Source organism: Pseudophryne corroboree, chromosome 6 (genome assembly GCF_028390025.1).
Source record: "Pseudophryne corroboree isolate aPseCor3 chromosome 6, aPseCor3.hap2, whole genome shotgun sequence".
NCBI lineage: Eukaryota > Metazoa > Chordata > Amphibia > Anura > Myobatrachidae > Pseudophryne > Pseudophryne corroboree.
The window spans coordinates 110,559,999-110,575,483 of NC_086449.1; the positions used below are offsets into that span (position 1 = coordinate 110,559,999).

Genomic DNA, 15,485 nt, shown 5'->3' on the forward strand with positions numbered 1-15,485 from the left:
ATCTCCGACCCAGAAGACTGAGGCCTAAGCCGGAACTATAGCTTGCAGCTCTCCTTGAAACAAAAGAACTGCGAGCGATCTCCAGAAAAACGATCCGGGAGATTTACTTTCGGCTCCTTAACCCCTGAAGGTGCTGCTGCTGCGGGAGCTCCGCCAGCGGCCTGGGAGGTGTGCATTTTAATGGACAAATCATTAAATTGTCGAGTCAGGACCTGCACCTGATCGACCACCTGTTGCAACGTATTTTGAGGGGTATGCTCCATATTCCCACAAAATTTCAACAGGAGTATTAGGCTGCTGAATATGTTATGCACACCAGTGCCTGCAGGAATGTACTGGTGTCTGAACTGTTATGCACACCAGTGCCTGCAGGAATGTACTGGTGTTTGAACTGTTATGCACACCAGTGCCTGCAGGAATGTACTGGTGTCTGAACGGATAGGGATGCAAAACAAATGAACTTACAGACAGACTGTGGAATATGACATTACGTACACAGAAGGTGATAGGGTAACAAAATAAACACAAAGTGAACAGAGAAGCCCAGAGGCTAAGAAACTGGGTGTCTCCCTAGTATTAGTAATGCTCAGATGGAAAAAGCAAGATGTTGTGTTTTAATACGTAGAGAACCCGAAATGCTGTTGCTAAGGGCAACAGCAAAACCCTAAAGGGTTACCAACGGGTGTGGCAGTAAACTCCTTGGTCAGAGATGGAATGATAGACACAAGGAGAGTCTCCACAATCCTAATCCTCACTTGCAGTGCACAGGTTCAGCTTACTGCCACTAAACTGACACCTGAACTCCTTGCACAGTGAGACAGGATTTAGGCAGGCAAATCTGAGAATACAGCCGCAAACTTGCTAAGTTCACAGAGTAGCAAAAGAACCCCAGCAAGTTAAACGACTGACTCCAGTCTTACTGCTAGGTCTGGATTGGCAGAGTGTAGTACCAAATCCCCAGGCCTATTTGCAGTAAGCAACAACAAATACAAAGCTACACAGTACTGGCTAACTTTCAGGAACTGACTAACCAACAAAGATTCAGCAGCATCTGCTTAACCTGAGAAGAGGCCTTATATAGCAGGTGCTGTCCACGCCCCACTCAGACCTCACAGACTGTGAGCACAAAAACCAGCACCGGATCCCCTGCCGTGCACAGAGCCTGTAACCACTGCACAGCAAAAGACCCGAACCGGAGTATCAGCTGCGCTCAGGTTACTCCGCTAGCACTTGTCTCCCGGTTGCCATGACGACGTGGCAGCACAGGGCAGGAGACCCTAACACTTTCCTTGCACAAACTGGCTCTACAGAGGCAAGATGTCCACCTCATCATCATCCTCCGATTCCTCACCCCTTTCATTGTGTACATCCCCCTCCTCACAGATTATGAATTCGTCCCCACTGGAATCCACCATCTCAAGTCCCTGTGTACTTTCTGGAGGCAATTGCTGCTGGTGAATGTCTCCACGGAGGAATTGATTATAATTCATTTTGATGAACATCATCTTCTCCACATTTTCTGGAAGTAACCTCGTACGCCGATTGCTGACAAGGTGAGCGGCTGCACTAAACACTCTTTCGGAGTACACACTGGAGGGAGGGCAACTTAGGTAGAATAAAGCCAGTTTCTGCAAGGGCCTCCAAATTGCCTCTTTTTCCTGCCAGTATACGTACGGACTGTCTGACGTGCCTACTTGGATGCGGTCACTCATATAATCCTCCACCATTCTTTCAATGGTGAGAGAATCATATGCAGTGACAGTAGACGACATGTCAGTAATCGTTGGCAGGTCCTTCAGTCCAGACCAGATGTCATCACTCGCTCCAGACTGCCCTGCATCACCGGCAGCGGGTGGGCTCGGAATTCTTAGCCTTTTCCTCGCACCCCCAGTTGCGGGAGAATGTGAAGGAGGAGATGTTGACGGGTCACGTTCCGCTTGACTTGACAATTTTCTCACCAGCAGGTCTTTGAACCTCTGCAGACTTGTGTCTGCCGGAAAGAGAGATACAACGTAGGTTTTAAATCTAGGATCGAGCACGGTGGCCAAAATGTAGTGCTCTGATTTCAACAGATTGACCACCCGTGAATCCTGGTTAAGCGAATTAAGGGCTCCATCCACAAGTCCCACATGCCTAGCGGAATCGCTCTGTTTTAGCTCCTCCTTCAATGTCTCCAGCTTCTTCTGCAAAAGCCTGATGAGGGGAATGACCTGACTCAGGCTGGCAGTGTCTGAACTGACTTCACGTGTGGCAAGTTCAAAGGGTTGCAGAACCTTGCACAACGTTGAAATCATTCTCCACTGCGCTTGAGTCAGGTGCATTCCCCCTCCTTTGCCTATATCGTGGGCAGATGTATAGGCTTGAATGGCCTTTTGCTGCTCCTCCATCCTCTGAAGCATATAGAGGTTTGAATTCCACCTCGTTACCACCTCTTGCTTCAGATGATGGCAGGGCAGGTTCAGGAATGTTTGGTGGTGCTCCAGTCTTCGGTACGCTGTGGCTGAATGCCGAAAGTGGCCCGCAATTCTTCGGGCCACCGACAGCATCTCTTGCACGCCCCTGTCGTTTTTTAAATAATTCTGCACCACCAAATTCAATGTATGTGCAAAACATGGGACGTGCTGGAATTTGCCCACATGTAATGCATGCACAATATTGGTGGCGTTGTCCGATGTCACAAATCCCCAGGAGAGTCCAATTGGGGTAAGCCATTCTGCGATGATGTTCCTCAGTTTCCGTAAGGGGTTGTCAGCTGTGTGCCTCTTCTGGAAAGCGGTGATACAAAGCGTAGCCTGCTTAGGAACGAGTTGGCATTTGCGAGATGCTGCTACTGGTGCCACCGCTGCTGTTCTTGCTGCGGGAGGCAATACATCTACCCAGTGGGCTGTCACAGTCATATAGTCCTGAGTCTGCCCTGCTCCACTTGTCCACATGTCCGTGGTTAAGTGGACATTGGGTACAACTGCATTTTTTAGGACACTGGTGACTCTTTTTCTGAGGTCTGTGTACATTCTCGGTATCGCCTGCCTAGAGAAATGGAACCTAGATGGTATTTGGTACCGGGGACACAGTACCTCAATCAAGTCTATAGTTGCCTCTGAATTAACGGTGGATACCGGAACCACGTTTCTCACCACCCAGGCTGCCAAGGCCTGAGTTATCCGCTTTGCAGCAGGATGACTGCTGTGATATTTCATCTTCCTCGCAAAGGACTGTTGGACAGTCAATTGCTTACTGGAAGTAGTACAAGTGGTCTTCCGACTTCCCCTCTTGGATGACGATCGACTCCCAGCAGCAACAACAGCAGCGCCAGCAGCAGTAGGCGTTACACTCAAGGATGCATCGGAGGAATCCCAGGCAGGAGAGGACTTGTCATACTTGCCAGTGACATGGCCTGCAGGACTATTGGCTTTCCTGTGTAAGGTGGAAATTGACACTGAGGGAGTTGGTGATGTGAGGACTGAAAGTGTGGTGTGGTGTAACCAGGGCGCCCTCTTTCCGTGGTATTTGTGTGAGGACCAAAGCAATGATCCCCTTTGACCAATTTGATGGTGAAATAAATTGGAAAATATGTATGAATTCCAGTAGGTGTCACATAAAAGTGGATATAATTTAATACAATGAAAATTCACATATATAACAATAAAAGCATACCATAAAGGTAAGCTAGGAGCCGCAGGTGTATTGGGTGGCAGGGTGATCGAAGATACACCCTGCTCGGGCTCCTAAGCTTACTGATGGGTAGTAAACCCCTGGATAGATGTGGGTAGATATTCAAAACATCACAGGTAACAATTCAAATTATAATGGAAAGCATACCGGAGAGGTAGCTGAGGAGCCGCAGGTGTTATAATAAGCAGGGTGGTCCAGACTTCACCCTGCTCTGGCTCCCAAGCTAACCACAAGGCAGATGTCCAAAGGATGAAAAGTTCAAGTTCCTTCATGGATCCAGATAGCCAACGCGTTTCGAGATATCCAATCTCTTCCTCAGGGCTTGATGGTGTGGCTTGGCTCAGAGATGGCTTTTAAAGATGGTGGGAGGGTAGTTCCGGGTCAAAGGTCACTGAAGCCGGAAATGGTCATAATGGTTCCTTTGGCAAATAATGATGCTGATTTATGGTGTGTTATAGTGTAAATGCTCCTTGTGATGAGCATAAGGTGCAAAAGAGTGATTTAATAAATGAATATACTAAAAGATGAATTGAAAAAACGTCCAGCCGGGCGACCGGAAGTGACCAGGACCGGAAGTTAATCCGGAAGTGACATCGCGGTATAAACAGCTGATTTAATAGCATGCAAACCTATATTAGGTGAGATAATGGTGGACTAGGGTTGTGGGGATAAGCACCTGTAGGTTGTGAGATAGGCGTAATAAGCCGCCGAACGCGCCGCCGTGATACCGGAAGTGACGCGGCGGTTTGCAACACCTACTGGAATTCATACATATTTTCCAATTTATTTCACCATCAAATTGGTCAAAGGGGACACCTACTGGAATTCATACATATTTTCCAATTTATTTCACCATCAAATTGGTCAAAGGGGATCATTGCTTTGGTGCTCACACAAATACCACGGAAAGAGGGCACCCTGGTTACACCACACCACACTTTCAGTCCTTATTTCATTTTTTGGGGAAGAGAAATACCCCATAGGTGTATCCTAGGCTGCCCACTGTTCTTTCAAGCGCCCAATAAGTTTTTCTCACACCCTTTTCAGCAAATCGAGTTGGTGATGTGGTTTGCAGGAGCTTGGTTACAAGAGGAAGGGATTTAGTGGTCAGTGGACTGCTTCCGCTGTCATCCAAAGTTTTTGAACTTGTCACTGACTTCTGATGAATGCGGTCCAGGTGACGTATAAGGGAGGATGTTCCTAGGTGGTTAACGTCCTTACCCCTACTTATTACAGCTTGACAAAGGCAACAAACGGCTTGACACCTGTTGTCCGCATTTGTGTTGAAATAATTCCACACCGAAGAGCTGATTTTTTTTGTATTTTGACCAGGCATGTCAATGGCCATATTCGTCCCACGGACAACAGGTGTCTCCCCGGGTGCCTGACTTAAACAAACCACCTCACCATCAGAATCCTCCTTGTCAATTTCCTCCCCAGCGCCAGCAACACCCATATCCTCATCCTGGTGTACTTCAACAGTGACATCTTCAATTTGACTATCAGGAACTGGACTGCGGGTGCTCCTTCCAGCACTTGCAGGGGGCGTGCAAATGGTGGAAGGCGCAAGCTCTTCCCGTCCAGTGTTGGGAAGGTCAGGCATCGCAACCGACACAATTGGACTCTCCTTGGGGATTTGTGATTTAGAAGAACGCACAGTTCTTTGCTGTGCTTTTGCCAGCTTAAGTCTTTTAATTTTTCTAGCGAGAGGATGAGTGCTTCCATCCTCATGTGAATCTGAACCACTAGCCATGAACATAGGCCAGGGCCTCAGCCGTTCCTTGCCACTCCGTGTCGTAAATGGCATATTGGCAAGTTTACGCTTCTCATCAGACACTTTCAATTTGGATTTTTGGGTCATTTTACTGAACTTTTGTTTTTTGGATTTTACATGCTCTCTACTATGACATTGGGCATCGGCCTTGGCAGACGACGTTGATGGCATTTCATCGTCTCGGCCATGACTAGTGGCAGCAGCTTCAGCACGAAGCCTCCACATTTTTGTTCTCCATTTTTTAATGTGTGGAATTATATGCCAGTATCAATAGGAATGGCCTACTACTATATATTCTGCGCACAACTGAAATACACCACAGGTATGGATGGATAGTATACTTGACGACACAGAGGTAGGTACAGCAGTGGCCTACTGTACCGTACTGCTATATATATTATATACTGGTGGTCAGCAAACTGTGCAAAACTGAAATGTACCACAGGTATGGATGGATAGTATACTTGACGACACAGAGGTAGGTACAGCAGTGGCCTACTGTACCGTACTGCTATATATATTATATACTGGTGGTCAGCAAACTGTGCAAAACTGAAATACACCACAGGTATGGATGGATAGTATACTTGACGACACAGAGGTAGGTACAGCAGTGGCCTACTGTACCGTACTGCTATATATATTATATACTGGTGGTCAGCAAACTGTGCAAAACTGAAATGCACCACAGGTATGGATGGATAGTATACTTGACGACACAGAGGTAGGTACAGCAGTGGCCTACTGTACCGTACTGCTATATATATTATATACTGGTGGTCAGCAAACTGTGCAAAACTGAAATGCACCACAGGTATGGATGGATAGTATACTTGACGACACAGAGGTAGGTACAGTAGTGGCCTACTGTACCGTACTGCTATATATATTATATACTGGTGGTCAGCAAACTGTGCAAAACTGAAATGCACCACAGGTATGGATGGATAGTATACTTGACGACACAGAGGTAGGTACAGCAGTGGCCTACTGTACCGTACTGCTATATATATTATATACTAGTGGTCAGCAAACTGTGCAAAACTGAAATGCACCACAGGTATGGATGGATAGTATACTTGACGACACATAGGTAGGTACAGCAGTGGCCTACTGTACCGTACTGCTATATATATTATATACTGGTGGTCAGCAAACTGTGCAAAACTGAAATGCACCACAGGTATGGATGGATAGTATACTTGACGACACAGAGGTAGGTACAGCAGTGGCCTACTGTACCGTACTGCTATATATATTATATACTGGTGGTCAGCAAACTGTGCAAAACTGAAATGCACCACAGGTATGGATGAATAGTATACTTCATGACACAGAGGTAGGTACAGCAGTGGCCTTCTGTACCGTACTCCTATATATTATATACTGGTGGTCAGCAAAATTATGCACTGTACTCCTACTATATACTACAATGCAGCACAGATATGGAGTGTTTTTCAGGCAGACAACGTATACTGGTGGTCACTGGTCAGCAAAACTCTGCACTGTACTCCTCCTATATAATATACTGGTGGTCCCCAGTGCCCACAATAAAGCAGTGTGAGCACAGATATATGCAGCACACTGAGCACAGATATGGAGTGTTTTTCAGGCAGACAACGTATACTGGTGGTCACTGTCAGCAAAACTCTGCACTGTACTCCTCCTATATAATACAGCTGCTCCCCAGTCCCCACAATTAAGCAGTGTGAGCACAGATATATGCAGCACACTGAGCACAGATAAAGAGTGTTTTTTTCAGGCAGACAACGTATACTGGTGGTCACTGTCAGCAAAACTCTGCACTGTACTCCTCCTATATAATACAGCTGCTCCCCAGTCCCCATAATTACGCAGTGTGAGCACAGATATATGCAGCACACTGAGCACAGATAAGGAGCGTTTTTTTCAGGCAGAGAACGGATAAAACTGGTGGTCACTGATCAGCAAAACTCTGCACTGTACTCCTCCTATATTATACAGCTGCTCCCCAGTCCTCCCCACAATTAAGCAATAAAGCACAATCAAGTTCAACAATAAACGGAGAGGACGCCAGCCACGTCCTCTCCCTAACATTTCCAATGCACGAGTGAAAATGGCGGCGACGCGCGGCTGCTTATATAAATCCGAATCTCGCGAGAATCCGACAGCGGGATGATGACGTTCGGGCGCGCCCGGGTTAACCGAGCCATACGGGAGAATCCGAGTATGCCTCGGACCCGTGTAAAATGGGTGAAGTTCGGGGGGGTTCGGTTTCCGAGGAACCGAACCCGCTCATCACTATTTTAAATGTTTATTTCCTGCTTCTGCCTGGTGAGATCACACATGGAGACAGCCTATCACCTTCTGGGGCTTGCAAATACCATTTCAGACCCTTTCACACTGCACAATTAAACGGGTCTGAAACGGGTAGGACCCTGCTTTTTTACCGTTTCAAAATACCGGTATTTTGTAAACGGTAAATTGAAGTTGACCCTTTCACATCGCAGCTCGAACCGTTTAGGAAGCCAGTAAAAACGGCAAATTACCAGGTACAAGCTGCGGTGTGAAAGGGGTATTACCTTCTTTTTCAACCTGGACAGTGCACTGTCTAACACAGGGGGTGACTCCCATTTTTTCCTGTCCTCCACCGGGAAAGGATAAGCTATCTGAATTCTCTTGGGAATGCAAAATTTCTTTTCGGGATTCACCCACATCCCTTCAAAGAGTGTATTACGCTCGTGGGAAGGAGGGAATTTGACCTTAGATTTCTTTTCTTTATAGAAATAAGCCTTCTCCTGAGGTACAGGAGTGACTTCCAGAACTTCCCTTATAGCCACAATCATATATTGTATATTTTTTGCCAATTTATGATCTATTTCTCTGGAGTCACTATCGTCGACACAAGAATCAGTGTCCGTGTCGGTATCAGTATTCACAATATCCGCAAATGGTCTCTTATGTGACCAGAGGGGTCGCCTGCGGATGGAAGAACAGAGCCCTGAAAAATCACATCCTCCACAGATTTTCTCCAGCACTCAGCATGAGATTCAGACTTATCTAATCAAGGGCCGTAACTAGGGGAGGCTAAGGGGGCATGCGCCCCGGGTGCAGGAATTGAGGGGGTGCCGAGGAGTTACAGAGGAACAGGGTTTTTTTTTATGGTTTTTTTTTTACCAGCAGTGCTGTGCTGCTCCAGTGAGACAGCAGACTGCTCCCGGGGCAATGACTCTGACCGGCCTGTCTGCCCACAGTTGGCTCTGACGCTGTGCGGATGAGCTCTGGTACCTGGGATCTCTCCTATGCCGGCTACTGTCTTAAACTCTCTTCTTTGCCATGCAGTGCTGCGACTAGCATGCAGTGAACTGTGCAAGCTATAGAGGTGAGCTGTTAATGCTGTGGTTTTTTTTTAAGCAGGCTATGATCCCTGCTGCCTGGCCAGCACCGACCGATAACAAGCTGCTGCCTACACACCATTGAGAAGACACGCTGTAGTGTAGTGATATAGTTCAGCATGTAGGGGATGTTGTACAAGTGATGTAATGAAGTGGATATGGGAATGTAGTGCAGTGATAGTGCAATGTATGGGGACACACAGGGGGGCATGTAGTGGAATACGCTGCTGGGGGGGGCATGTGACGCTTAGGGCATTTGGGGCACATAGGGGAATATTGTCCAATAGAATCCCCCTTTTTTTTTCAAATTTTTTGATAATTTGATTATTTTAGCCTGACAGTGTTTGTTTGCATGTTTGTTTGGTTGTTTTTTTTTGGGGGGGGGTCGCAGAAAATTTCCGCCTTGCCCCGGGTGACGAAAATCCTAGTTTCGGCCCTGTCTAATCTATTGATATGATGCATACTATCACGTATTTCTTTCACCCATGCAGGCTCTTGGTGTGCCGGCAGAGCCACCACATTACACTTCTGTGTCCCTAAAATGGTTTCCTCCGGGGAGGAACTCCCTGCCTCTGACATGTCTTACACACGTGTACAACACACACACAGACACACTAGGACTTATAGGGGACAGCCCCACAGTAAAATCTGTCAGAGGGACACAGTTTAGGAGCAGCCAGTTCACAACCCCAGCGACAGTATCTAATGCCTGTGAACACTGTTAGGCGCCGCGGTCCGGGGCTTCCTCCTTGCCCGGCGCCTAGCAACTAGGGACGCCGTACACGCTGAGCTGCCGGGTCCCTAGCAACGCTAGGACGGCGTGCGCGCTGAGCCGCCGGGTCCCTAGCAACGCTAGGACGCCGGGCGCGCCGAGCCGCCAGGACCTTAGCAACGGGGACGCCACAGGCGGACCGCGTTCCCCGTTGCAGGGTTGATTATTGAAGTGTTCACACATGTTTCTCTGGTCGTGCAGCAAGGCAGCTGCACGACATTTATTGTAATTAGGCTCTGTACTCTGATTGGAGGGTTCCCTGTTAAATGCCTCCTCAGTGCCTCACACAGACGCCGGTGATAGCTCCTGCATGCTGCTCATGTTTGGTAAACGTCTGTTCCTGGTTAGCTGTGTCCGGTCCCTCCAGTTCTCTGAGTTCCTGAATCTTGGAGTTAGTCACCTGGTCCCAAGGAGTTCTTCTGGTCCAAAGTTACCCGTGGCAGTCGATTGAGGTTCTCTCTTGGTTTCGTGAGTGGCAGCCTGCCGCATGTTGCAGCCTAGGCCAATTTAGTATTGTTTCATTGTACTGGTGCATTTGCGGAGGTTTCCGCTTCCATAGTCCTCTCCGGTACTCGGCGGTGCCGTGTAGGAGAGTGGACAAGTGGAATATTTTCGTTGTTCTTTTCCCTGGCGGTAATCCGCGCATACTTTTAGTTTCAGGTTTGCCAGTAGCCCCTGGCCTTGTTGTTTAGTTAGAGGGCCCCTTGTTATCACCCTGTCTCAGTTCACTCTTTGTCTCTCATTAAGACCTGAGGGGGCATCGGAGTTGGGCAGACGTAATCCGCCCTTCAAACGCGGCTGCCATGGGCCCAAGAAACCATAGTCTCGCAAGAGTGTACTGACAGCACGGGTGAGACAACGGAGATAGGGTGCCAGGGGCTATTCCCATTCCATTTCCCTTTCCCAGCATTACGTCCTGGTACTCAGGTCCCACCGTATAAGATCTCCCCTGACCTGAGTATCAGGATCATAACAAACACAGAATGCCCACTGACATGCAGCGCTTCTTACACAGTAAAACACACTTGTAAAGCACCAAATTCGCTTGTGCCCCCCCCTGTTTTGCACCCTGATACTGTAGTCAGAAGTGAAGGAGTACCAGCGATGTCTCTGCAGCCTGAGGAAAGAGAAAATGGCGCTGAGCAATGTGCTGGCTGCCTGAGGAAGAAGCTCCGCCCTTTTTACCTCAGAAACTTTTCATAATATTTATACTGGCAGGGGTAGGGCTGTGCCTGGGCATCTTATGCCCCCTTTTTCCCAGTTTATAGAGGTGTTTTTGCTGCCCAGGGCGCCCCCCCCCCCGCGCCCTGCACCCTGCAGTGCCTGTGTGTGTGGGCAGCAATGTCGCGCTGCGCTCCCGCCAGCTGCGCTGTACCTCAGCCGTCACTTTTCTTGATAGAAGATCTGTCTTCTTCTACTCACCTGTCTTCTGACTTCTGGCTCTGTGAGGGGGTGACGGCGTGCTGTGGGAGTGAGCATCTAGACACGTCTAGCGTTCAGTACCCTTCAGAAGCTAATATCCTGTCAGCCAGAAGCAGAGCCATGAAACTCGTCAGGAAGTTGGTTCCTACTTCTGCCTCCTCAGTCCCACGAAGCAGGGAGACTGTTGCCAGCAGTTCTCCCTGAAAACAAAAAACCTAACATAAGTCTTTTCAGAGAAGCTAAGTAGAGCTCCCCTAGAGTGCATACAGTCTGCCTGGGCACATTTCTAAAACTGAGGTCTGGAGGAGGGGCATAGAGGGAGGAGCCAGTTCGCACCCATTGAAAAGTCTTAAGAGTGCCCATGGCTCCTGCGGAACCATCTATACCCCATGGTCATGAAGTGGACCCCATCATCCTCTAGGACGTATGAGAAAGTACATTCAGTCACTCTGAAGACTGAGCGATGCAGAAATATATAATAACTATAATAATAATACCATCAGGCAGTAAGGCACTTATTATCTAGGTCACCACATTAAGGATCTGATTCAGAGGCGGACGCAGACGTATCTTTTGGCGGTCGTCAGAAACAGGCTTCCCGTCCATGTAGGCATGGGATCCGGTCTGAAGATCGACAGTATCTAGGTCGACAATGTTTTAGTCGACCACTATAGGTCGACAGTCACTAGGTCGACATGGATGGAAGGTCGACAGGGTTTCTAGGTCGACATGTGCTAGGTCGACAGGTCTAAAGGTCGACATGAGTTTTTCACATTTTTTTTTCGTTTTTTGAATTTTTTCATACTTAACGATCCACGTGGACTACGATTGGAACGGTAAAGTGTGCCGAGCGAAGCGGTAGCGGAGCGAAGGCACCATGCGAGGGGACGCCGTGCACTAATTTGGGATCCCGGTCACTCTATGAAGAAAACGACACCAAAAAGAAAAAAAATCCTCATGTCGACCTTTAGACCTGTCGACTTAGCACATGTCGACCTAGAAACCCTGTCGACCTTCCATCCATGTCGACCTAGTGACTGTCGACCTATAGTGGTCGACCTAAACGTTGTCGACCTAGATACTGTCGATTTGATGAACCACACCCGTAGGCATAACTCAGAATTGCAGATATTCTGATACATGGTCACAATGCAGGACAGTTATGTGTGAACACATTGTCACCGCCCTGCTCCTGCCCTGTAACTCCCTATTTTACGAAGGAAATATACAACAAGTTCCGCCTGACTATAAATAGGACGGAGATAGGCAAAAATGCGTAAATTCACATCTGCGCATGCGTTGTATGCAGACACTCGGTGATGACCACATGGTGGATGCAGTACTCCTGTTTCTGGTAAATGTATCTTGTGTAATTATTGCTGGTAAAATGTTATTTTATAGTGTGGAAAACCTTTACTCACTGAATATATTACTAATATCACTAGATATGACTGTGTGAGTAAGCAACACTACGGAGCATATTGAATTTGGGCAAAATATACAACAACCCTGAGGTGCAAGATTTATCCCACAGTCGCAGGGTTTTTCCTATTCAACTGAAGATAGAAAATGAGCTGCGTACCGCGTCTTTTTCCTCGCAGCCCCAAAGCAAGTCTAATTTTTCCCTACATTTTTATTTTAAGGAAAAATTGTAGGGACTTGCTCTTGAACCCATTGGACATCCCCACCCAATGACTAATTAAACAATTGGGAATTTTCCAATTACCTTAATTAGTCCTTATTAACTTAACTTCTGCAGAGCTGTCCTCCTCCGCTACCCGAAGTGCTGAAGTCTTCAGCAGCATGTGTATGAGATGTGTGAGTGTCAAAACCATGAGACCCCGTCAGTGTGAGATGCGGTCAGTCAGTGTCAGTGTGTGATCCCCTGTCAGTGTGTGTGATCCCCTGCCAGAGTGTGTTAGACCCCCTGTCAGTGAGAGTGAGACCCCCTGTGTGTGTCTGACCCCCTGTCAGTGTTTGTGAGACCACCGGTGTGTGTGAGACCCTGTCAGTATCAGTTTGTGTGTGACCTGTCAGGTATGTGTGTCCCAGTCAGTGTGCAGCATGCAGCAGACGGGCACAGCGGTAAGAGGAGAGGCCGGACAGTGCCGTAACTAGGCATTTTAGCGCTGTGTGCAAGAAACAGCTTTGGCGCTCCCTTCCCCCATGTAAGATAGGGGCAGTGCGCACCGTAGGCGCGTGGAAAATATATAGGGGCGTGGCTTCATTGGGAAGGGGCGTGGCCACAAAATAATAGCAATTCATACTACGGTGCACAGTAGTCTCCATTATTCAAATTACGCCGCACAGTAGCGCCACTACACCAGGTGGAGCCCCTTGTATACATTACAGCAGACTGTCCCCCTTTTTACACATTACAGCAGACAGTCCCCCTTTTTACACATTGCGGCAGCCAGTCCCCCTTTTAACACATCACGGCAGACGGTGTCCCCCTTTATACACATTGCAGCAGCCAGCATCCCCCTTTTAACACATTGCGGCAGCCAGTCCCCCTTTTTACACATTACGGCAGACGGTGTCCCACTTTTTACACATTGCGGCAGCCAGTCCCCCTTTTTACACATTACGGCAGACTGTGTCCCCCTTTTTACACACTGCGGCAGCCAGTCCCCCTTTTTACACATTACGGCAGACGGTGTCCGAGAGAGAGAGAGAGAGAGACTTACCATCTCCCCGCTGACAGGCTCCTCGTGCTGGCAGCTCCCTCTGTGCAGGCATCGGACAAGGAGGAGGAGGGAGGGGGACTGGAGCCGCAGCAGTCGCAGCTGCAGCAGATGGAGGAACCGCATCCCAGCATTCACAGCAGCGCCGGGCAGCCTATACGGAAGGAGAGGGGACAGCTGCAGCGGCGCTTACTACCAATGACATAGCGCTGCTGCGGCTCCAGTCCCCCTCCCTCCTCCTCCTTCTCCGCTGCTCGCTCCTCTCCAGCGCCGAGCTCGCCGCACGGCACACAAGAGAGGCGGCATGTAATGAATCAATTTGACTCATTACATGCCGCTGGCCGTTGCGCCCCCAGGGCAACTGCGCTGTGTGCCAGGCACACCTGGCACACACGTAGTTACGGCCCTGCGGCCGTAACACATCGGTGAGACCCCTGGCTGCGAAGGCAGGCGCACCACTGCTATGTTTTGTTTTGCAGCGGCCTTGTGTGTCGTCACACGGCCAACTCGAAAATGGCCTGGACCTGCACACATTTTCAACGCCACGTACCAGCAATGCTGCGTCTCCGCCCCGCGAACGCCTCTGCCTGTCAATCAGGCAGAGGCATTCGCATCACTGCGATGTGATTGCATTTTCCGGACTGCGCACACGAAGTACAGGCTCTGCGCATGCGCACTGGCCCGAAAGTGCGGAGAATGCAATCACATCACATTAGCGATGCTTACTGAATAAGGCCCAAAATCCAGCGCAGAATTAAATATGGCCTTATGAGGTTCAAGCAGAATTCCTGTGTTTGCCCATGAGTAAGTAGTAGTACAGGTATTGGACAGTTTTACTTCATTTGTTCTGTATACCATTCTCTGTTTCCATGTCTTAACTGGAGTTAGATAATATACAGTACAATGGAATTGTATTCTGTTCATAATCAGTGATGCGGTCATATACGCTCTATATGGATTACTGGGGAGCAGGTTAGGGTATTATCAGCCACTCAACATTATTAGCGCTGACAGAGAGATTTTCAAATCAGCCACTTCCGGCAGGAAGGAAACAGAGAATTTACAGCACTTGCTTACATTAACCCCTCCACTCCCATATCACTCTTTGTTTACCTGATGTTCAGCCACAGTCCTGCAAAACACATCTACGTTCCCCCAACTGTAATGTCTATGGGTCATTCATCAAAGCACTGCAATATACCTCCCACTATATTCTGGTGTTTTACCTGCCTCCACCTTGTCTGGCTGTGCCCCTTCATTGTTAGATACACAGCTTCCTGTCCGACTCCGAGTGCGGAATGCATCCTGATGGTGAGAGAGATAGGTTTTACACATTGCGCACTTTGTGAGTCAGTACAGCATGTTATTAATATCACAGTATATATTCCACACACCACAACTCAGGCTGCACTCAGTGGATCTCTGATAGTCAGTAATTTCTGCTATATCTTAGTGGTATCCGGTCTCTAGGTCGACCACTATTGGTTGACATGCATTAGGTCGACAGGGTTTCTAGGTCGACATGGTCACTAGGTCGACGTGTACTAGGTCGACATGAGTGTTTCACATTTTTTTTTTCATTTTTTTAACTTTTTCATACTTTACGATCCACGTGGGCTACTATCGGGTAACGATAACCTGCGCCGAGCGCAGCGGTGGCGGAGCGAGGCACCTTGTTCGAAGCATGGCGAGGGGGCACGGTGCACTAATTGGAGTTCCCGGTCACTCTACGAAGAAAACGACACCAAAATTTTTTTTTTTTAAACCAAAAACAACTCATGTCAACC

The 15,485-nt window shown here is 48.3% G+C and overlaps 1 protein-coding gene across 1 annotated transcript in view; it reads right to left on the bottom strand.

The window, feature by feature from the left end:
• Window positions 1-15,485, bottom strand: part of RASAL3 (RAS protein activator like 3) — a 150,907-nt gene that overhangs the window by 109,388 nt on the left and 26,034 nt on the right. Inside the window, exon 3 of the mRNA XM_063931662.1 lies at window positions 14,925-15,003. Within this exon, the coding sequence (XP_063787732.1) occupies window positions 14,925-15,003 (79 nt within the window). The remainder of the gene's footprint in view (window positions 1-14,924; window positions 15,004-15,485) is intronic.